At 48.7% G+C, this 23,266-nt stretch overlaps 1 protein-coding gene across 6 annotated transcripts; it reads right to left on the reverse strand.

Annotated features, from left to right (window-relative positions):
• Positions 1-139: 139 nt before the first annotated feature.
• Positions 140-9,271, reverse strand: UBA7 (ubiquitin-like modifier activating enzyme 7). Of its 6 annotated transcripts, none has more exons than XM_012638621.1 (24): positions 9,041-9,271; positions 8,788-8,956; positions 8,557-8,673; positions 8,363-8,469; positions 7,960-8,050; positions 7,720-7,855; positions 7,424-7,521; positions 7,185-7,331; positions 6,579-6,749; positions 6,286-6,393; positions 6,065-6,145; positions 5,830-5,988; positions 5,576-5,741; positions 5,291-5,496; positions 5,128-5,192; positions 4,853-5,036; positions 4,705-4,779; positions 4,272-4,455; positions 3,346-3,428; positions 2,977-3,069; positions 2,693-2,884; positions 1,005-1,097; positions 829-929; positions 140-365 (listed from the first exon to the last, which is right to left on the reverse strand). In XM_012638621.1, the coding sequence occupies exons 1-24, from the start codon at positions 9,214-9,216 to the stop codon at positions 236-238; spliced, it is 3,132 nt and encodes a 1,043-aa protein (XP_012494075.1). In that variant the 5' UTR covers positions 9,217-9,271; the 3' UTR covers positions 140-235. The 6 variants fall into 6 exon arrangements, with proteins under 6 accessions (XP_012494075.1, XP_012494060.1, XP_012494067.1 ...); XM_012638606.1 differs by having other exon boundaries at positions 7,720-7,859; positions 7,964-8,050; positions 8,557-8,691; XM_012638613.1 differs by having other exon boundaries at positions 5,830-5,985; positions 8,557-8,691.
• Positions 9,272-23,266: the final 13,995 nt, after the last annotated feature.

The raw sequence follows: 23,266 nt of genomic DNA on the forward strand, positions 1-23,266 counted from the left end.
GAGGCAGCCTCAGCCCTGGGAAGCCCAGCCAAGCCAGGCAAATCTTCTAAAGAGCTTTTTCTTTCCCTGCGAGGGTCCCTGTTATTCCCATGTCACTGTGCATTACTACCCAGTGTTCAATCATCGATCCTCTCCATTATGCTTTCCTTCAATAAGCATTTATTGAGTGCCTACTGTGGGCTCAAGATGTAGGACTTGGGACATAGGGCTCACAGGTGATGGAGCAGCTGCCTTGTCACAGCTCATAGTGCAGAGGTGGGAAGGCAGTGTCCTCCTTCTCACCCTCGCAGCTCAGCTCCAGGACCAGCACCCGCAGCCCAGGCTCAGGCACACGGCCTGTCACCTGCTTAACCAGTTCTGTCACCCTGGTGGGGGGGCGGGGTTTAGGGGAGATTGGGTAGGTGAGCAGTGGCAGGCAGAGAGCAGCCTGGCATGGACTAGCGGGCACTGGCAGCCATCAGGAGCCCAAGCCAAGAGCAGGAGCAGCTCAAGACAGGAAACATCTGAAACTATTTTAGGAGCAGCTGGCGGGGCAAGCAGGAGGCAGGAAGCCATGGGTCCCTTGGGACTGGGCTGTGAAAGGGGGGCTGTGCAGTGTGTGGGGGAGCCAGCCAGGCTGGCCAAGCAAGCAGCTCCTGAGGGCCCCTACTCAGGCTGTCAGCCCTCTCGCCCCACCCCCAGCCCATTTGCTGGCTCCATTTGGTGAAAGAATGCTTCAGGAAGGTGTGAGGGGCCCAGAGTGGGATTGGGAAGACGAAAGGCTGTGTGTCCCCCATTCCTAATCTCCAGGGACATGTGGGGCCTGGCTAAAGCCAGGTGTGGGCTCACCTGAGGGGCAGGTACTGAGCCTGCTTTTCAGGTGACCATCCTGTTGAGTAGAGCAGGGCTGGGCCATGCAGCAGCATCCTCACACTCAGCCCATGTTGCTCCTAGAGAAAGACAGGTCAGATGTCAGCTGGGCCAGCCTGGGCTGAGACTGGGGGCAAGGGAGGGACAGGGCACACCTGGAGATGGGCCAGCAGCGACTCCAGTGTCCTCTCAGGCTGCCCAGCGGGAACCTTCAGACGGTCCCAACAGGTCCACTTCAGGTGATGGAACTGGGGGGTGGGGGATGGGAAGGAGTGAGTGACTTCTTACACATACCCCAACCCCTATCGCAGTTATTAGTAGCCTTTCCTAGGGGAAGAACTGGACTAGAGGCAGGAAACAGGAGCGAGGAGGTGGGGGGTGGAGGGTGGGATCTAGGCCCAGAGTCTCAGCCCCCTCCCCGCCCATGCTGGGGCCAGCACAGGAAATAGGGCTATGGGGCCCCGCACAGGGAAACAGACGATCCATCAAACAGGCCAGTTGTGTTGGGGGGAGGATGAGGGGGTGGTGCTTCCTGAGGAAGCCAGAGCAGGGCCCCTGCAGTCTCTGATAAAACTGCTTGTTTCTCAGATACAAGCTGGGAGCTGGGGGCCACATCCTATCCCCCCATCCTGTACTGCCAGGGCCTTGGACTACTCATGGGGATACAGGGGCAAAAGGCACAGTGACCACTGGAGCCCTACTGGCCCAGAGACCCCCGCAGGGTCACAGTCCATAGAGGCCTCCTCTTCCTAACCCCTCTTTCCTTCCCTATTTCAAAAGTCTTGGGGTTCTGGTGCCTAGAGCTGAGGACAGAAGAGTGACTGTCAGGCATCCAGAGGGCAGGACAGGGGGGCCCTACCAGTCCCTTAAAAAACACACTGGAGTCAAGCTGGAACTAGGCTAGAGGCAAGATGGGGGCTCCTTCCCCTCTCCCTCCACTCTCTGGACAAAGGCAGACTGTGTGCTAGTTAGAGGTGGGATGTCTCACAAAGGGGCTCTGTATGTTATGTCTGGAGGGAATCCAGGGCTGCTCAGCAAAAGCCCAGTGCTGGCCCATGACCTCTGCCCTCTCCCTGGTGAGAGCATTCCCTCCATCCCCTCTCCTATGCCCCAAGGAAATGCCAACTATTGCAGAGCTCGGGCACACAGCTGGAGGCATTCACAGCCCTGCACTCACAAGAACACACATGCACACAAGCCGAGGAACACAGTCATGTGTACCCACATGCACATCCATGCATACCGACATTGAGATAGAGCCCTGCATCTGGCATGCAGATGTGCAAGCTCGCTGCCTCCATGCCCACACACCACGGATACCCAGAACCCAGTGCACTCACACCTGTGACATGAATGCATAGACCCCACCACAGGGTTGCAGACCTCACATCCCTGGTAACAAGCCTAGTGCCCTTTAACTCAGCTAGGAAGAGGCAGGCCAGGGCCCCCATGCCATGCAGGGGGATGTGAGACTTTTTCTAGGGCTGGGGCCCTAGTCCTCTTTCTTACAACCTCCCCTTCAGGAGTACTACTGGGAAGGAGGGGGCTTTGGGGGATGTCTGGCTCCACTAATGAGTTAAAGAGGCAGCTCCTCCAGATCTTGGGCTGTGAAAGACCCTCCTCCAGACCCCCCACCTGGGGGGTGGGGATGGCTGATGGCTGCTTCCTGTGTGTGACAGGTCCCAGCCTGGCTTCATGGCAGGAAGGGGGCTGGAAAGAGTCTTGAGGACTCCTGCATAGTTGGGGTCCTGGTGAGAGCCCACAGCTAGAGTGGAACCTATGTGGGTAGGCGCAGGGGAAACCCAGGCCTAGTGGGAGTAGGGGTGGGGTATCAAGGACTCACTGTCTGGGTGGCTGGGGCTGAAGGCACCCAGCGGCTGAAGTAGTTTCCAGCCAGATGCAGATAGCTGTGGCGAAAGGCACCAAGGGGCCGTGGCTTCCCCACCACCTTATACAGCTCCAGGCCCACCAGGCCTGCCACAGCTGCTGTAGTGGTGGCAATGGCTGGGATAATCTGGCCCACGATTCGCTTGCACTGCCAAGGACAGGAGCTTTGGTCTGGGCCCAAGGTCTAGGGCAAGGGTTTGGCCCCCACCTCTAGACCTGAGCCCCAAGGTGCAGGGTTACCTGGGCACGATTGACCGGTAGGATCCCATAGTTCTGAGACCGTAGGCTAGCTGCTGCTGTCACAAAGTCCACATGGAAGTTGCTGTCATCATCCTGTGAGGCTCAAGTCACAGTAGTGTTAACACTGCAGCATGTCCCTCACCATGGCCAACTATGTGCCATCGTACAGGCCTTCCCACAATTCTGTGAGATAGGTGCTCATCATCTGCCCATTTATCAGATAATGAAGCTGAAGTTCAGGGAAGGTGAGCTACTTCCAGGTCCCCAATGGAGAACTTGGGCCAAAGAGCTCCAAAGCTACCCTCTAAGCTCCTGACCTTCCCCCACAACCTCCCCAGCCCAAGTCCTCACCCCCACTTGGGCTCCCACCTTCTCAAACATCAGAGGCTTCAGGGGAGAGCCCACGCTCCAGACTTCCAGGACATCGCCCAGTTTCTTCAACTGCTCAGGACCTGTCAGGCGAGAAGGGGCATTGGGCAAGTCCTTGGCCCCTGTCTCCTCCTGCACTCTTCCTGGAGCCTAGTACCTTTTCTTGGTTTCTGCCAAGCCTATCATTTACCACTCCTTTTTTTTTTTTTTTTTGAAACACAATCTTGCTCTGTTGCCCCAGCTAGAGTGAAGTGGTGTTATCGTAGCTCACTGCAACCTCGAAGTCCTAGGCTCAAGCAATCCTCCTGCCTCAGCCTCCCAAGTAGCTGGGACTATAGGCATGTGCCACCACGCCCAGCTAATTTTTTTCTATTTTTAGTAGAGACAGGGTCTCACTCTTGCTCAGGCTGGTCTTGAACTCCTGACCTCTAGAGATCCTCCCACCTCGGCCTTCTGGAGTGCTAGGATTACAGGTGTGAGCCACCACGCCTAGCCCACTTACTACTCCTTAATCAAATCAAGAAGCCCTGAATTAATGCTTCAATCTCCTCCCTAGCAGTCCCAGCCTTCACCCATGTGTGAGTGTGTGTGTGCACGTGCACATGCATGCACACCGGTGTCACTCTGTCCTTATCTAGGGGCCGTAGCTCGCTACTCCCCAGGGCCTGGTGGATTTTATTTATTTATTTATTTTGCTGAGAATCTGCTAAGGGAACTGAGACGTGGGGTAGGCAGGAGGGAAAAGGCCTGCTGAGGAACCAGAGGATGGGTCTAAACCTAGAGAGAAGCAAGGTCAGAGGGACTGAGAGGTAGTGGATTGGCTGTAGGTCCCCCAGACACTATCTTCCCTCTGCAGCACAGGCTGTGGATAGGACAGGCTTTGGCCTTTGAGTGGCAGCATGGGGGACTAGAGCCAGGGGTCTCACCAGTCTCAGCAGAAGCCAAAGCCAACTGTAGGTTACCAGTGAAGATATGGGCCAGATGCTGGGGGTCAGGCTGCGGCAGCAGCTTCAGCAGCCCCTTGAGTGTAGTCCAGTCCTGTGAACCAGGCAGCCCATGCATCTGGGCATACAGGTTGGCAGCCGCCAGCACATAGAGGACGTGTGTGTCCTGCAGCCAGACCAAGAGCAGGAGCAGATGCATGATGCAAGTAAGCATGTACGGGTGCATGGGGTGGGGGCAGCTGCCCATCTGTGAATCTGTTTGAGTGCCTGCCTCTGCCTCACATGTGGACACCCACATGTGTAGAAGCATGGCTCTCTCTCAGCATCTGCGCATCTCTGCAGAATGCAGAGGTGCCTAGCGCTGCTCTGAGGGACCCCCTCTCCATCTTGGCACTCCCTAGGTAACCCCACTCACTTGGCTGGTGTCAAACTCCAGGGGCTGGGGACACTGTTTGGGACCCAACCAGAAGGGAGTTCCATCCTCAAGCACCTAGGGAAATAGAGACCGCTGGGCTCAGCCTGGTGCTCCTGAGCCCTCAGCCTCCCAACCCTGAGCCACCCACTTTATCAGGTGGGAAGCGCCTCAGCAGCTGTTTGATGCCATGGTGGAAGCATAGTTGCCAGTGGCCAAGGGCCCACACCACACAGTCTTGCCAGCTCTGTGGACGCACTCTCAGGACCCCTAGCACTGGCTGCAGTAAGGTCAGTGTCTGTGGCCCATCCATGTCTGCCAGGGAAGTGGATGTCCTGCAGAGAGATGAGGAAGTTTGAGACTATGCCCCGCAGAGTCTCGTGCTTAGAGCCCTGGACTCCCATCTACCTCTATTGGTGGCCTTACTGTTGGTAGTGGTTGATGATCTCTGCAGACAGTCGGAAGAGCCCCTCAAACTCATCCCGAGCCCACTGTGGAGGAGGGAGGAACAATGAGATGTCAGGTGGGGAACAGGTCTGCAGCTGAGGGCTGAGCTATGTGGGCTGGGGGTCTTCAGGGTGCTTCCCACCTGCAGGGTATGCTCGACTGTGCTGGGGAAGTGCCGCACGGTACAGACGGGATAGAGGGCATCCTCAGAAGCTGCAACTGAGGCAGGGGCTCTGTAGGCCTCAGTCACATGTGGCATGAACACTGAAGCACTGCCCCTGGTGCCCTGCGTGCCTGCCTCCAACAGTGGCTTCAGATAGTGGGTGCAGCGCTCAGCTACATAGCGCCCTGGCAAGGGGGCAGAGGGTCAGAAGTGGAGCTGGCACAGCCTTGGGCAAAGGGCTGAGCTCCAAAATCGAGCACTCACGGGCCTGGAAACTGTCCAGGGCAGCAGCCACGCCATCCATCTGGGAGAAGAAGTTGTCCCCATAGATGTGCTCTGTAGTGGGATCCAATGGGTAGGTGAGTGGGGTTATCTTTAAGTCTGGGTTCAGAACCTGAGCAGCCACTGCAGCCACTTCTGCCTTGGGCCTCTAGGAAGAAGGCAGGAATATGTTGGGTGGGGAGATATGTGGGAGGACAGTCTGGGACACAAGAGTGTGGGGAGGGGATGGCACTCACACCAGTGTCCTGGGGCCTGAAGAGGAACTGACGGCTGAGGTTGGAGCGCTCTACATGGTCCATGTCAGCAACAGTCAAGCCCCCGCTGCCCCCGGCCCCAAGGCCCATTAGGGCAAAGCCTTTGAGCAGTTCACAGCCAATGGCACCAGCACCCACCTGCTGGCAGTAGCAGCCTTAGTCAGAGGGCCTGGCCCAGCCCTCCCAAAGGCACTCCCAACCTCACCCCACAGCTCACCAGAAGGTAGTGCTGGCAGCTCAGTTTCTCTTGTAAACTAGCCCCAAACACTGCAATTTGCCCATCGTAGCGGCAGCCTCTCTAGGGGACACAGACGGGGTCAGTGATGACTACTGGCCTGCATCTCCTTCTTACACTGAGTTTTCTGCATCAGGACCTTGGGACCTTCCTCATGTTTCTCCTCTAGCCCTGATTTTGGACAAGGCTCCCCAAGGTCTCACCGGGGTGCAGTCCTCAGGATTGTGAAGGAGCTCCCCGTCTTCCGGAAGACAATCGAGGGCATCAAAGTACAGCCACTGGTCCAGGGGCATGAACTTCCTGGAGATTGCCTAGGGGTGGCATTTCAGGCTGGGGATTCCTGCCACTTCCTAACCCTCTCAGATCCCGGCTGGAGGTTGCACCCAGGTTGGTGAAGCCTCCAGGGCAGCTGTCTGTGGCTGGGTGCCCTCTAGCCCATACACCGACCTCCATAACTTCTCAGTCATCCCCCAGCCCTGCCTATGCCTGTACCCACCTTCAACACTTCCTGGGCAGCCACTGCACCCAGCATAGCTGCCATGGGGCTCAAGACACCAGCACTACTCAGAGCAACTGTCCGCACTAGGACCTCATCCAGCGGCTCTTCCTTTGTCCCCTTCATTGGTTCCAGGTCCCGAGCCAGCCCTACCACTGTCTCTGCATCAACCTGTGGGGTGGGATTCTGTGGGAATAGTAGCCCAGCCTGACCTCCAACTCCCACTCCAATCCTTCAGGCAGCTGTCCATCCTGTTCCACAGAAGAGGAAGCAGAGGCCTGAGTGGGAAGGCCTGGTCCTGTTGCCAGCCTGTGCCACACCGGAGGATGCCCAGCCCCAGACAGCAGCCCTGAGGCTTTGCCAACCTGGGTGCAGCTTCCAGCCCTCATCTGAGGGGTTAGGATATAGTAGGGGTCCCCATGATGTGTGCCTGGCTCTTCCATGGAACCAGCCTCTAGTCTAGAGATAGCGTTTTTCATCTCCTTTTTATGAGTGGGGAAACTGCCTCTGGGATTCAAACTTGGATCTGGAATGGTCATTGTTGCCTTCTGGCAAGTGAAACCTCAATAAGACAGAGGCTGGGGTGGGGGCGACCGGGCCACTCACAACATCCCAGGGCTGGGGTAGCCGGCCATGGAGGTGCTGGAACTTGTGCAGTGCACGGAAAGCCTGGTGCAGGCAGTAGGCACGGTAGACTTCCTGGGGACTCTGGGCCACCACACGGGGCTGGAGCAGGGCTGTGTCCAGGGGCTCCTGCAGGGGCACCTGGCTCAGCGTCAGGTCCAGAACACTGCAGGCCCCTCGGGGTGCCCAAGCTCCCCCACCTCAGATGCACTTGCACTCACATGTCTCACAGTCCTGGGTCTCTTAACTTCAGTGATAGCCCCACCACGCAAGTACGGAGAGAATGTTGTTGTGTCCCCAATCTCCAGGGACCCATCCTCTGGGGGAGATCCAGCCCAGTCAGTATGATCCCTGAACCTTTGTAGTTCCCACACGCCATCCTGTCTTGCATCTGTGTCCCAGACCTTGCTGCACCCTGAGGAAGGTCGAGGGAGAACCTATCCCCAGGGACCAGGCTTTCTTCAGCTCCCGTGGAGGCTTGGGCACCGAGCCTGGAGTTAGAATGGGATTGGCTTACCCCGCACACGGATGGGCCGGGGAGCACAGCCATTGAGCTCAACCATGCCTTCGATGCCTGAGAAAGTCACCAAGTCCTCATCACAGAAACAGTGGGCACTGGCGTCTCTCCTCAGAGTGAGAATGCCGGGGGAGCCCTGGGTAGGAGGTGGCTTGGCTCAGGGATGCCTGTACTTGCCTTTCACAGGCCCTAGCAGCCCCTCCCTGGTGAGCAGATGAGTGCCCCCAGCTCAGCACCCACCTGGGAGATGTGCTGGATGGCAGCTGTCAAGGGTTCTGCCTCCGTGGGGTCCTGCACAGTGAAGTCCTCACCAAAGTCACAGAACAACTGCCTGGGATGGGGTGGGGTGAGGTGGCTCACAGGTTGTGGTTAGGGGTAGGGGACACTAGGTCAGGCCCAGAGGGCCAGACTTGGGAAAGGAATGTTAGAGGCTTGGGAACTAGAGTTTGAGAGGGTTACTGAAGCAGGTCTGGAAGGTGGAATGGAGGAACCAGAGAGTGGGACGGGGGACCAGAATCAGGAGGGAATGCTGGGATAGGCCTGAGGTGGGATGGAGGGGCATTGGAGCAAGCTGGAGCTGGGGACAGCACTGGGACCAGTTGCTGGCTGTAATGTGATAGGCTGGGCAGGCAGCCTCACTCACCCCACAAGGCCCCATGCGTCAGCCACCAGAAAGCAGACTCCATGCTTATGGCAGAAGGTGCCCACCTTCAGCTGCTCTTCCAGCTTTGAGGCAGTCAGCACCACCACCTGGGTGGACAGCATGATCAGCAGTGGGGCCAGACCACTTCCCAGCCCTCCCTGCTGTAGAAGGCTGGAGGAGGGGACTGGGCTGACCTGGAAGTCCAACAGCAGGTCCTCAGTGATGTCACCCGTGTGCACAAAGACCTGGACAGCTCTGTTGAGCTGAGCCAAGAACTCCTGAGAGGCCTCTGCCCTGTTCCTTCCCAAGTCCTGCTCTGAGAGGAAAAACTAGAGAGAGACCCAGTATAGTCTGAGCAAAGAGACTCCTCTTGGGCCCTGCTCCCACCCTAGTCTGGGAGCCCATAGCCCCCCCAGGGCGCTTACCTGGGCAGCCAGGTCAGACCAGCAGGTGGGGTAGGGATCATGCAGAGTAAGGCTGCCCACACCCATCAGGACCAAGTTCTTGGCCACCTCAGCCCCTAGGCCCTGCAGGCCTGACAGCAGGACCTTGGCTCCCTGAATTCTCTGCATGGCAGGTGAGCCCAGCACATACCTGTGGACAGGAAGTAGGAGGGCGGGTAGTTGTAGATCAGAGGCCTCAAGGCCACCCCACTCTCTACCCCACCTCAGGCCTCACAGCTGTCTCGAGTACAGCTCCTCATCCACCAGCTTGGAAGTCTCCAGGATATCCATCCTCGAGCCTGGGGCTGAACAGCAGGCTGCCGTGCTCACAGACAGGGTCTGTGGGTGGGAGGTGGTGACAGCAGGGGCCAGTGCCCAGCTGTAGCTAGTGCAAACAGGCACCAAGACCATAGGAGTGAAGGACAGACACTATGGTGTTGTCATAGCTCTCTTCCTGACTCCTCTGTCATTTCCAGGAAAGCAGAAGTGAAAGTGAAACTAGATTCTGAGCCACCTCCTGGTCCTGCCTCCAGACCAGGACAGATGCCAGCCCTAGGTGGGCCAACTGAGGTCTATCGCCTAGGATGAGTCCCAGGACTTTAGGAGGTGGTCGGTCTCTGAGTGTTAGACCTGAGGGTGGGAGGCATGGGGCAGCCACAACCACATCTTTGTTTTTCTTTTAGACTTTTATTTTGAAGGTGTAAAAGTATTAATAATACAGAGAGGTCCTGCGTACCCTTCATAGGTGTGTCCTTTTGCCTTCTTAGGAACTTGGGGCCAGTTCTCTGAAAGATACACCACTGTTCCCCACAAAACTCCATAATAGTTAAATCAAGTGCTGTCATTTTTTGTTAAGTGAGGTGAAATTCATACAACATGAAATTAATCATTTTAAAGCATACAATTCAGTGGCATTGAGTGCATCTACAATGTTGTACAACCATCACGTCTCCCTAGTTTCCAAATTTTTTATCACCCCAGAGGGACACCTGAACATATTAATTACCACACATCCTCCACACCCAGTGGCAAACATTAATATGCTTTCTGTCTTTAGGGGTCTACCTATTTTGGATATTTCATATAAAAGAAACCATACAAAATGTGACTTTTTGTGTCTGCTTTCTTCCACTTAACATGTTTTGAGGTTCATTGAAGTTGTAGCCTATATCAGTATTTCATTCCTTTTCATGGCTGAACAATAGTCCATTGTATTTATATACCACAGTTTGCTATGCATTCATCTGTTGATGGACATTTGGGTTGTTTCCACCTTTGGCTATTATGAATAGTGTCGCTATGGTCAGTCTTGAACAAGTACGCGAGTACCTATTTTTAATTTTGGGGGGTATAACTCTAGAAGTTGAGTTGTTGGATCATATGGTAATTGTGTTTAACTTTCAGAGGGACCACCAAACTATGTTCCACATTTTACATTCTCACCAGCAATATATTAGTACAAGAGTTCCTATTTATCCACAATGTTGCCAACACTTTTTCTTCCTTGTTTTAAAAAAAATTACACCCATTCTAGTGAGCATGAAGAGGTGGTCTTTTGTTTATTTGTTTTCATTCAGTAACATTTATTGGGTATGTCAGATGTACCAGGTACAGAAAGCAGGGCTGGATTTTGAAGTAAAATGCTATCTTTAATAGACACCAAAATATATTTTAGGAAATTCAACGTCCATTCCTGATTTTTAAAATTCTCATTAAAATAGGAATAGATGGATATTTAAAAATTGTGGTAAAATATATATAAGATGTAATTTACCATTTTAAACATTTTAAGTGTATTAATTCAGTGGCATTAAGTACATTCACAATGTTGTGTAACCATCACTACTACCTATTAGAAACTCTGTACCCATAAAATAACACTCCATTCATCCCTCTACCGTACCTCTGGGAACTACTATTCTGCTTTCTGTCTCTATGAATTTGCCTATTCTAGGTAGCTAATATAGGTGGAAACATAGAATATTGTCCCATTTGTGTCTGGCTTATTTCACTTAGCATATGTCTTCAGAGTTCATCTGTGTTGTCACATATATCAGAATTTCATTTTTCTTTATTGTGGTAAATTATATATAAGATGGAATTTACCATTTTAACCATTTTTAAGTGTACAGTTCAACAGCACTAAGCACATTCATGTTGTGCAACCTTCACCACCATTCATCTCTAGAATTTTTTCATCTTCCCAAACTGAAATTCTGTACCCATTCATTAAACAATGACTTTCCATTCTCCCCTTCCCCCATCCCCAGTAATCACCATTCTACTTTCTGTCTGTATGAATTTTACTACTCTAAGTATCTCATATAAGTGAAATCACACAATATTTGTCCCTTTGCATCTTCAGTTATGTCTTCGAAGTTTATTCGTGTTGTACCTTGTATCAGAAGCTTATTCCTTTTTAAGGCTGAATAATATTTCATTGTATGTATATACCACATTTTGTTTATCCATTCACGGACACTTATGTTCCTTCTATCTTTTGGCTATTGAGAATAGTGCTGATATAAAGAATCATGTACAAATACCTGTTCAGGATCCCTGCTTTCAATTCTTTAAGGTATATACTCTAGGAGTGGAATTGCTGGATCATAGGTAAGGTCCAGCCTCTTGGGGGGCTGTTGTCCTGGTTCTTTGGCTCCTTGCTTGGAAAATTCACAAGGAGAGCCAGTGCGACAGAGTGACCACAGACAGGAAGCAATTGCATACAAACAGCTTTTATTGCAGAAAAGAAGGGAACTATACAAAGTGAAAATACATTCCAGAGGAGGAACACCATCAGTCTCCATAAGTGGAGAAGATGTTAAGGACTCCCAGGTGGTTTCCTTTTATTGGCCTGGTCCGGGGGAGGGCTTACAGGGGGTGGGGTGGGGAATGTTACCAGATGATTGATATGCATGATTGTCAGGTGTTCTGCATTTTCATGCAGCTCCGCCCCACCACCTTCTCTACCCCTACCAACCACCCTCCTGGCCTGTATCTGCCACCTGCCTATTTGGTCCCTGCCTAACATTCCCCACTGAGAGACATGGAGCCTGAAAATCTTTGGGGTTTGGGATTGAAGGTTCTGTAGCTGCTTCGAGCTGAACAGGGATGATGTTCTCCAGTCCCCATGACCTCTTTTAAAGGCTACAGATGGAAGTCACTTGTGGCCTCATCCAGTGGCCCCATGGGTGGTGGTATAATCTTGTTCAGGTACGGGGTGGAATCCCCGAGCTAGCATAAGCCTCACATGGAACTGTTGAAGCCTTGAAGACACACAAACTTAATAAGAAGACTAAAATGTGTGGGCCAGATGTTAACAGGACAATGGCCACTACAGGTCCCAGGAATGGTAATAACCAGGTCATACTTGGTAATAGTAAAAAAAAAAAAAAGAAAGAAAAAGAAGTTGCAGTAAGATGAAGAAAAATGAAATCATAATGGAAATATGAAAATTATGGGTGCTTGAAAATAGGCAAGCACAGAATTCTTCCTGCATGGCACAATATGTCTAATATGCAGAAGATTCCAGCAAAGGCTAACATAAGAAAGATCAGGAAATATATGTAGGGATTTTTACTATCTGTGGTGGCATAACCCGTGAGGCTTAATTAACTCACCTTTTTGAAGAGAACCTTTATCCCTCAATTGGTTTGCACTCGTAGGTGTCGGTTTCAGCATCCTTGCTGGGGTCTAGGCTCTGAGCGTCCACTGGTTTAGCTCTCAAGATGTGTACCCAGCTCTCAATTCCCTTCAGTTTGACTCCTGTGGGGGTAGACAACAAGACCTGATATGGGCCCTTCCACATGGGCTCTGACTGACTGGTAGGTCCTCTTTCTTTACAATCTTTAGGGAGGATCCAGTCCCCTGCTTGCACGGGGGAAGTGATTTTTCCCTTCCTCTGGGCCAGGCAGGACTTGTTGCCCACAGTCCAACAATGCCTGTTGTACTTTCCCCAGATCTATGAAGTGTTTTAGAACAGCAGTCTCTACACTTTTTGGCACCAGGGACTGGTTTCATGGAAGACGATTTTTCCACAGATCAGTGGGGTGGCACAGGGATGGTCCACAGCCTGAGTGTTGGGAACCGCAGTGTTAGAAGGTAACTAGCCTCAACACATTAACTCATTCCCTGATAACTTGTACTTGGAATGGTCAGCCATATAAAATTTCAAAAGGACTGAGTTTTAAAAGTGTCCCTCTGGGAGAGACAAGGATCCACATAGAAGCAATGGGAAGGTTTTGGACCTAATCTGTCTTAGTCTCCTGACACAGATTAGCTAGGGTCCTTTTTAGAATTTGGTTGGTTCTCTCTACCTTGCCCAGACGCCTGAGGCCACCAGGAGGTATGTAAGTGCTAATCTACTCCTAAGGCAGTCCCTGGGTTATTTTGGATGTAACAGCTGCTGATCCATTATCACTCTGGAAGGCTCAGGGAAAGACCAAAGCAAGGTATGATGTCTCTTAACAATATTTTACATACTGTTGTGGCCCTTTCTTTATGGGTTGGGTGTACCTCAACCCATCCTGAGAAGGTGTCTACCAATACCAAAAGATATTTGTAGCATCTGCACCGATTCATCATAGTAAAAATCAATTGCCAGTCTTTCCCTGGTACATGCCTCGCGGCTGCAACAGCTCTAGCAACCGAGGCGGTGAGCTCCCTCTTGTGGATTATTTTGTATACACAGGTAGCAGGAAGCAGTAATTTGTTGGACCAATTTGTCTAATCCTTGGATAATCACCATTTTTTCTAAAAGGATCCCCAAAGACTTGGCCTCCACATGCAAGCCTTGGCGGAAGCTAGAGACCACCTTTTGAGAAATATTAGAGGGAATGAAGGGCTTTCTCTCTTGCTCCCACCATCCTGCAAGAGTGAAGGTAAATCCCCTTCCCTTGGCCCAGTCCTTCCCCTCTTTGGAATAGAGCGGCCTGTCTTGTACTTCTGAGGGTGCAGGAAAAACTGGTAACGCCGCGGATACAAACTCCTCTTCTTTTGCCACCCTCTTGGCCTCTTGATCAGCTTTGTTGTTTCCCCGTGCCATGTCCCCTTCTTTTTAGTGTCCTCTACAATGCATGACTGAGATTTCTGTTGGTAAATACACTACCTGCGAAAGTTTCTGAATTTCCTCTCCATGTTTGATGGGAGGATTTCTAGCTGAGAGTAGCCCCTTCCAAATTTGGCCATGTGCATGGAGAATCATGAAGGCATATTTCCTGTCAGTGTGTATTTGTATTCTTTTATCCTTGGCCAGTTCTAGTACCCACCTTAGGGCTATTAGCTTAGCCTTTTGAGCTGAGGTACTTGGTGGTAAAGGGCCACTCTGGAGAACCTGAACCTGAGTATGGGAGACCACTGCATACCCAGCTCTCCGATGTCCATCTATCACCATACCACAACCATCAAGTCTCCATTGAACAAGTCTCCATTTCCCATTTGGTTTTTTTACTGCTAGAAGGGGAGTGTTGCAAGGGGATGAACATTCTGTCAACATCTAGCCTTCATTATTGTTGTATTATTGGGGTAATTCCCTGCTGCCCCTCTGGGGATAATGGATACTGTCCCTTACGGGGGAAGGGAATTCCTGGTTTGAGGGTCACCTTTACCGATGGAACTCTTATAGCTTGTCCTGAATTTCCATTTGCCCAAACTCTAGGATCTACATTCTCTAGACCTGTAGGTAGCTTCTGTTCTCTCTCAAAATATGCTCAAGTGTTTACCCATCCCATAATAGTGTGGGGTTGTAATTGTAATTGGAGACCCAACTTGACCAAAAAGTCTCTTCCTAATAAAGAAATTGATATTTCAGGGATAAGCAGAAATTGGTGAGTAACTCATATTCCTTCCCAGCTACATAATAAAGCAGGAGTATGATATCTTCTGGTGGGGCATCCATCAGTGCCCACAGCCATACAGGAGGAAGACGACAGGGGTCTGCCAAAGGTTTTTACGACCAAATAAGGGGTTCCCATGTTAAACAGAAGAAGAATATGCTTACTGGCCACATCCAAGGTTACCCAGGGTTCTTCAAGTATGATCTCGATGGTATGAGTGGGAGCCTGTGTTGAACCCGGGCCCTTTCAGGCCTGGTCATCCATGACTACCAGGGCCTGGGCTCCCGCTCAGCCCCTGGGGGTTGAGTGCCAGTCCCTTGCCAATGGCCCGGTTGTCCCCATCTGGGACATGGTTTTCTGGGCCTCACAGCCTTGCTGGTATATAGTTCTGGGCTCCTTCAGTCTTGATTTGGTGTTCCTTTTGAAAGTACCCAGGCTCCCCATACTGAAAACAGGTCTTATTGCCACCTCCTGGGTTCTTCAGAGTAGCTGGGTGAGCCATAGCGGCAATAGCCACCTGCGATAATTTGGCCTTTTGGTGGTCCCTCTGTGTTACCACTATATCCCAATTGTTGTAGACAGTGGAGGCCACCAACAATAGTTGGGCTGTATCTGTCTGGGGTTCCAAGGCCAACTTCTGGAGTTTTCTGTGAATATCAGAGTTGTTAATGATGTATTTATTACTATTATTCTCTCTGGTGTGTTAGGGCCCATGATGGTGTATTTCTTGACAGCTTTAGTCATTCTTTCCCTAAATATTGCTGGGCTTTCTTCCCTTCCTTGAACTACCTCTGTCAATTTAGAAAAGTTGAATGATTTCCCCTGCATAGCTTTCCTGCTTCCTATAAGGCACACTATCATGTGGTTGTGGAGGTGGCATCCTCTTTGATCCCATTGGTAATTCCACCCTGGGTCCCCCTGAGGGACTGCTTGATTTCCAGGTGGAAGGTTTTGATTTAGTGCATGGAGCTGATCTCCGTAAACCTGATCAATCCTCTTTCTTTCATTTAGTGAGCAGCAATGTGAGAGCAAGACCCACACATGCTTCCAGGTTAAATAAAAAACAATTGTCAGGTGTTCAAATTCTTCTATGAATCTCCCTGGGTCAGCTGAGAAGCTTTCCAGTTTTTCCTTACCTGTTTTGATATCCCCCAATGAGAATGGAGCATGAACGCTCACAGGCTGTCCTATGGGCCCTGCTATTTCCTGTAAAGGACATGGGAAGGTAGATTCGGACTCAGAAAAGAAGGGTAAAGAGGAGGGGGTGGATCATATTCTGGTGGGTTCTGAAGCTCCTCTGGGGCTGAGGCTACAGCCACAGTTCCTTTGTCTTCACTTGATTTCTTTTCGAAATTTGATGTTCGTCCAGAGCCAAAGAGGCACCCTGACCTTTTTCTGTCCCCCTAATTTGACACTCCACACAAGACTCATAATATTAGGGGTTATTTCTCAGGTATATAAAGGCCAGAACATAGGGAATTTCTGACCATTTTCCCTCCCTTCTACAAAAGAGATCTAATTGTAGGACAGTACTGGGATAAGACTCCTGTTCTTAGGCCAGGCTTCTCCGCCCAGCAGTTGGCATTGGGGCCAGGCTGTGCTGCAGAAAAACACTAGTTTTGTTTTGCAGATGCTGTCGAGTCCAAGGCTCTTCCAGTTTTTTAACAGACATCCCAGGGGAGAATTGGTGGGGACTGAGGTTTCCTGTGCCATTGTCTCTATGAGAAACCTGTGTCCGGCAGGTTTGGCTCAGAGCTTGCTTAGTTAGGCCGTGCCCAAAACCTCTATTCCAACTACCTGTGGAACCAGGTGTCCTTCGTCCCGAGGTGTTGGCTGCCACCCATTCAGGCATCCCTCTCCTGGGGGGTGCTTCCCTGTGGGGACACCACGTCCCATCCCCATGGTTGGAGCCCTCCCCTGGCTCCAGAGATCCGGTGAAACCCCCACCCATGACAACATGGCAGATGGCATTGTCGGTCTACCCTCAGTTCTCTAAGTCTGAAACAGTATGGGGTGTCACAGAACACAGTCCTAGAAAATTAAGTTTTAGTTAGAAAGAGAAAAATAAGAGAGAAAACACTTATGCTACTATAGGGGCATTACTATAGTCAGGAAGTTTTCCAGTCAGGCTATCCCCTCAACTCTCAATGGCTCCACTACTTCCTCAGATTGAGGACAAAACAGTCTCCACGGAGAGCAGGCAGCCCATTTCTTGAGAGTAAGGTGAGTTGCATAAGACCTGGGCTGCACGTAGCAGGATTGGATTTTCCACAATGCTGTCTCTGAGTCCTAGTGTTGCAACAAAAAGGACAAGAACTCTGAGGTTTGCACCGTATTTGTCCTACTCACTGCATCTCATCAGATTTGGGAAAGCAAGGAGACATAAAGACGATGTGACAAGGCAACCTCCAGAAAACACACATACTCCATCACCTTACCTTCAAAGGAAAGAACAGGGTTTCAGTACCAAATGTCAGGTCTGGCCTCTTGGCAGACTGTTGTCCAGGTTCTTTGGCTCCATGCTTGGAAAATTCACAAGCAGGGCCAGTGTGACAGAGTGACCACAGACAGGAAGCAATTCCATACAAACAGCTTTTATTGCAGAAAAGAAGGGAGCTATACAAAGTGAAAATACATTCCAGAGAGAGGAACGGGTCACTCTACAGAGTGCAAAATGAGTTAAGGACGCCCAGGTGGTTTCCTTTTGTTGGCCTGGTCAGGGGGAGGGCTTACAGGGGCATGGGATGTTACCAGATGATGACCCATCTACATGATTGTCAGGTGTTCAGCGTTTTCCTGTAGTCCCTTCCCCCCACCTTCTCTGCCCCTAGGAATCACCGTCCTGGCCTATATCTGCCACCTGAAGATTTGGTCCCTGCCTAACAGTGGACCAAATCTAGTGGACTCCTAGAGTAATTCTAGTCTAGGAGTGGAATTGCGGAGTGGAATTGCTGGATCATATGGTAATTCTGTTTAGCTTTTTGAGGAATTGCCTGTTTTACACAGTGGCTGTAACATTTTACATTCCCACCAATACCCAGGGGTTCAAATTTATCCACATCCTTGCAACACTTCTATTTTTTTTTTTTTTGTCTTTTGATAATAGCTATTCTGGTGGGTATGAAGTGGTATCTCATTGCAGTTTTGATTTGCATTTCTCTCCTATCCAAGTACAAACATTAACCAGGCCCAACCCTGCTTAGCTTACTAGATCAGACGAGATCTGTCACATTCAGGGTAGTTTGGCTGTAGGCTAATCTGCATTTCTCTAATGACTAATGATGTTGAGCATTTTTTCATGTGTTCATTGGCCTTTTGTATACTTTCTTTGGAGAAATGTCCATTCAAGTCCTTGGACCATTTTTGAGTTGGGATTTTTTGTTGTTGTTGAGTTGCAAGAGTTCTTTACACATTCTGGATATTAATCCTTTATCAGATATATGATTTTCAAATATTTTGCCCCATTCAGTTGGTTGTCTTTTTTTTTTTTTTTTTTTTTTTTTTGAGACAGAGTCTCACTGTGTTGCCCAGGCTAGAGTACCGTGGCGTTAGCCTAGCTCACAGCAACCTCAAACTCCTGGGCTCAAGCGATCCTCCTGCCTCAGCCTCCCGAGTAGCTGGGACTACAGGCATGTGCCACCATGCCCGGCTAATTTTTTCTATATATTTTTAGTTGTCTGATTAATTTCTTTCTATTTTTAGTAGAGACAGGGTCTCGCTCTTGCTCAGGCTGGTTTCAAACTCCTGAGCTCAAACAATACGCCCGCCTCGGCCTCCCAGAGTGCTAGGATTACAGGCGTGAGCCACCGCGCCCGGCCCAGTTGGTTGTCTTTTTATTCTCTTAATGGTCCTCTTTGATGCAGAAAAGGTTTTAAGTCTGAAGAAGTCCAATTTATCTATTTCTTTTGCTATCTGTGCTTTTAAGAAATATTTAAGAAATCATTGCCAAATCCAAAGTCATGAAGCTTCCCCTGATTTCATCTAAGAGTCTTATAGCTTTAGCTCTTAAGTTGAGGTCTTTGATCCATGTTGATTTCATTTTTGTATACGGTTTAAGGTAAGGGTCAACTTCATCTTTTGCATGTGGATATTCAGTTTTCCCAGCACTGTTTATTGAAAAGACTGTCTTTCCCCATTGAATGGTCTTGGCAACCTTGTTGGAAATCAATTGACCATATATGTGAAGGTTTATTTCTGGGCTCTCTAGTCTATTTCATTGGTCTATATCAAAATAGTATATAGACTATATGTTTAGCTTTGTAAGAAACTGCCAAAGTGTCTTCAAAAATGGCTATACCATTTTGCATTCTTGCCAGCAATGAATGAGAGTTACAGTTGCTCCACATCCTTGCCGGCATTTGGTGTTGTAGTGTTTGGGATTTTAGCCATTCTAATATGTATGTAGTTATTTACCTTATTGTTGTATTTTATACTTATCCTGTTGTTGTTTTAATTTGCAATTCTCTGATGAGATGATGTTGAACATCTTTTCATATGCGTATTTCCTGTCTGTATATCTTCTTTGGTGAGGTGTGTGTGTTCAGATCTTTGCACATTTTTAAAATTGGGTTGTTTTTATATTGCTGAGTTTTAAGAGTTCTTGTATATTTTGGATACCAGTTCTTCATCGGATATGTTTTTGTAAAGATTTTCTCCCAAACTGTGGCTTATCTTTTCATTCTCTTAGTGTCTTTCACAGATCAGAAGTTTCTAATTTTAATGAAGTCCAGCTTATCAATTTTTTCTTTTGTGAATTATGCCTTTGGTGTTGTGCCTAAAATTTATCACCAAATCCAAGGTCACCTATATTATTTCTCCTGTTATCTTACAGGAGTTTTACACTTTTGTATTTTGTATTTAGGTCTATGATCCATTTGAGTTAATTTTTGTGGAGGGCCTAAAATACGTCTAGATTGATTTTTTTCGATGTGGATGTCTAATTGTTCCAGCACCATTTGTTGAAAAGATTACCCTTTCTCCATCGAATTGCCTTTGCTCCTATGTCAAAATCAGTTGACTATATTTGTGTGGGTCTATTTTTGGACTCTATTCTGTATTCTGTTCCATTGGTCTGTTTGTCTACTTTTGCCAATACCATGTTATTATTTTTTTTTAGACGAAGTCTTGCTCTGTTGCCCAGGCTAGAGTGCACTGACATCATCATAGCTCACTGCAATCTCAAACTCCTAGGCAAGTGATCCTCCTGCCTCAGCCTCCCAAGCAGCTAGGACTATAGGTGTGTGCCACCACATCTAGCCAATTTTTCTATTTTTTATAGAGACAGGATCTTGCTTTTGCTAAGGCTGGTCTTGAACTCCTGGCCTCAAGCAATCCTTCCACCTCAGCCTCCCAGGGTGCTAGGATTGCAGGTGTGAGTCACCATGCCTGTCCCTATGTTGTCTTAATTACCACAGATTTACAGTAGGTCGAGTCAGGTAGTGTCAGTCCTCTGATTTTGTTCTTCTTCAATATTATGCTGGTTATTCTTGGCCTTTTGCTTTTCATATAAACTTTAGAACCAGTTGTCCATGTCCACAAAATTACTTGCTAGAATTTTTATTGGGATTGCACTGAATCTATAGATCAAGTTGGGAAGAACTGATACCTTGATGATATTGAGTCTTCCTGCCCATGTACGTGGTACATCTCTCCATTTAATTAGGTCTTCTTTGATTTCTTTCATCAGAGTTATAGTTTTCCTCACACAGATCTTTTACATATTTTAGGCATAGATTTACACCTAAATATTCATTTCTTTTTTTGGTGCTAATGTAAAAGGTATCATGTTTTTAATTTTAAATTCCAGTTGTTCATTGCTGGTATATTAGAAAGCAATTGGGGCTGGGTGCAGTAGTTCGTGCCTGTAATCCTAGCACTTTTGGAGTCCAAGGAGGGAAGATCACTTAAGGCTATGAGTTCAACACCAGCTTGGACAACATAGTGAGGCCCTGTCTCTAAGAAAAAGAAAAAAGTAGCCAGGTGTGGTGGGTGCACCCATAGTCCCAGCTACTTGGAGGCTGAGGCAGGAGGATTGCTTGAACCCAGCTCAAGGTTGTAGTGAGCTGTGATCATGCCACTGCACTCCAGCCTGGGTAATAATAGAGCGAGAGCTTGTCTTAAAAGGAAAATTTAAAAAGAAATAAAGCAATTGACTTTTGTGACTCTAATGAATTTTTCATTTCAGGTATTATACCTTTTAGCTTCAGAGTTTGTCAGGGATTATTTCTGTCAAATTCTTTTTTTTTTTTTTTGAGACAAAGTCTTGGTCTATCACCCTGGCTAGAGTGTAGTGGCGTCATCATAGCTCGCTGCAACCTCAAACTCCTGGGCTCAAGCAATCCTCCTGCCTCAGACTCCCAAGTACCAGAGACTACAGGCACGTGCTACCACTCCTGGCTAATTTTTCTATTTTTTGTAGAGATGGGGTCTTACTCTCGCTCAGGCTGATCTCAAACTCCTGACCTCAAGCGATCCTCCCACCTCTGCCTCTAGAGTGCTGGGATTACAGGCGTGAGCCACCATGCCCGGCTTCAAATTCCTTTTTTCCTGTGAATGGGCCATACTTGCCTGTTTCTCCATATGCTTTATAATTTTTTGTTGCCAACTGAATATTCTGAGTATATTATTGTGGTAACTCTGGAAATATTCTCCCATTCCTCAGGAATTGCTAAATTTTGCTTGTTGAGGGCTAGAGCCACCTATTTGTTATTTTTCCAAACTACTTTTTGCAAAGTATGTGTTCCTTGTGTGTTGTCACAGAAATTTCTGTTATCTCTGCAGTCAGCTAGCGAGTGACCTGACAAAGACTTTCCGGCTTTAAAAAAAAAATGCATGGGCCCTTTAAATCTTCTGAAAGATGCCAAGGTTAGGGATGGGGACTGTGGGAGTAGGTTGGGGAGGGCAGTACAGGAACTGCATCCAAGAGTGCTGAAACCAAGGCAAGCATCTCAGGGTACCTCCAGACCCACCAAAGTGCACAATCCCAAATTTTTGAAGGGCAGGATCCCCACTGTCTGCCCTGGCACCAGTCAGCTGCTTTTGGAATTGGAGCTGCTATCCTGGCAACCCTGATGGGGCTGAGGAATGGGAACAGTGGCTGCTGGAATCACCATTCTCTTACCAAGGAATAGCAGCCTCTGTCTTCATGTAGCAACCTCCTTGATGTTAAATGTCTGATCAGGTTCCAGAGTTTTGAAACAGTTGATTACAATCACTGCTCTTTCCAGCTCAATGGTTGCTTTGATCTAGTGACCAACCTCTAGAGCTTCTGACTACACCATTATGCATGACTTCACTCCACAGTTTTGATAACTGCAGCTTTGTAGTTAAGTTTTTTTTTTTTTGAGACAGAGTCTCACTTTGTTGCCCGGGCTAGAGGGAGTGCTGTGGCATCAGCCTAGCTCACAGCAACCTCAAACTCCTGGGCTCAAGGGATCCTCCTGCCTCAGCCACCTGAGTAGCTGGGACTACAGGCACAAGCCACCACGCCCGGCTAATTTTTTGTTTCTATTTTTAGTTGACTGGCTAATTTTTTTTCTATTTTTAGTAGAGACGGGGGTCTTGCTCTTGCTCAGGCTGGTCTCGAACTCCTGACCTTAAGCGATCCTCTGGCCTCGGCCTCCCAGAGTGCTAGGATTACAGGCATGAGCCACCACGCCTGGCTGTAGTAAGTTTTTAAATTGGGAATAACTTTTTCTTTTCTTCACTATTTAAAAATTGTTTTGGCTATTCGGAGCCTCTTGCAATTCCGTATGAATTTGAGGATCAGCTTTTCCATTTCTTCAAAAGGCCATTGGAATTTTGATAGGGATTATATTGAATCTGTAGATTCCCTTTGGAAATGTTGCTATCTTAACAATATTAAGTCCTCCAATCCATGAACACAGGATGTCTTTCTACATATTTAGGTCTGTCATTAGTTCTTTTTTTGGTAACCATCATCCCTATCTATTTCCAAAACTTTTTCATCACCCTAGACAGAAACTCTGTGACCATAAAGCAGTAACTCATTTCCCCCTCCTTTTAACTCCTGGTAACCTCTATTTCTGTCTCGATGAACTTGCTCATTCTAGAGACCTCATATAAGCGGAATCAATACAATAGGTGTTTCTGTGTCTGGCTTATTTCACTTAGCTGTCAAGTTCTTAACCTGTATGTTGATTCATTAGATTCACCGCAATTGGGAGGGAATTGGTGTTTTCGTCCCTACTTTACAGGCAAAAAAACTAAGTACAGAGAGGCAAGATAATTAACCTAAGACCACTTAGCTGGTAAGAAGGGTGCTAGCAGCCAGTCCCTACACTCTTAACCTGATGTTGAACTTCTCCTCACTAAATCTCCCTGGTTCAAGTCAGCACCACAGGGGCCAACACCCATAACCAAGAGCATCACCTCCTTTCCACGAAGCCCCATACTCCTCTAGATTGGCTGAAGAGCAGCTGGACACCCTCAGCCTGAAGTATTCATTCACTCCCTGTGCCAGGCCCATGCTGGGCCCTGGGGAAACATGAACTCCCATTCAATAGAGGGTGTGAGAAGTTAGGGGTGTTCACACAGGCTAGAGGTCAAGAAAGGAAGTACTCTGGGACAAAGTGCCGCTGCAGCCAAGACCCAAAGACTAGCAATTT

The sequence above is a fragment of the Propithecus coquereli genome, unplaced genomic scaffold, assembly GCF_000956105.1.
Source record: "Propithecus coquereli isolate 6110/MARCELLA unplaced genomic scaffold, Pcoq_1.0 Scaffold1, whole genome shotgun sequence".
Lineage (NCBI taxonomy): Eukaryota > Metazoa > Chordata > Mammalia > Primates > Indriidae > Propithecus > Propithecus coquereli.

Coding starts and splice junctions, on each gene's coding strand:
- UBA7 (XM_012638606.1), bottom strand. CDS start 9,216: ATGGTCTTGGTGCCTGTTTGCACTAGCTACAGCTGGGCACTGGCCCCT. Junction 8,051..8,362: donor GACGCATGGGGCCTTGTGGG/GTGAGTGAGGCT, acceptor ACCCCATCCCAG/GCAGTTGTTCTGTGACTTTG. Junction 5,497..5,575: donor CCTGGACAGTTTCCAGGCCC/GTGAGTGCTCGA, acceptor CCCCCTTGCCAG/GGCGCTATGTAGCTGAGCGC.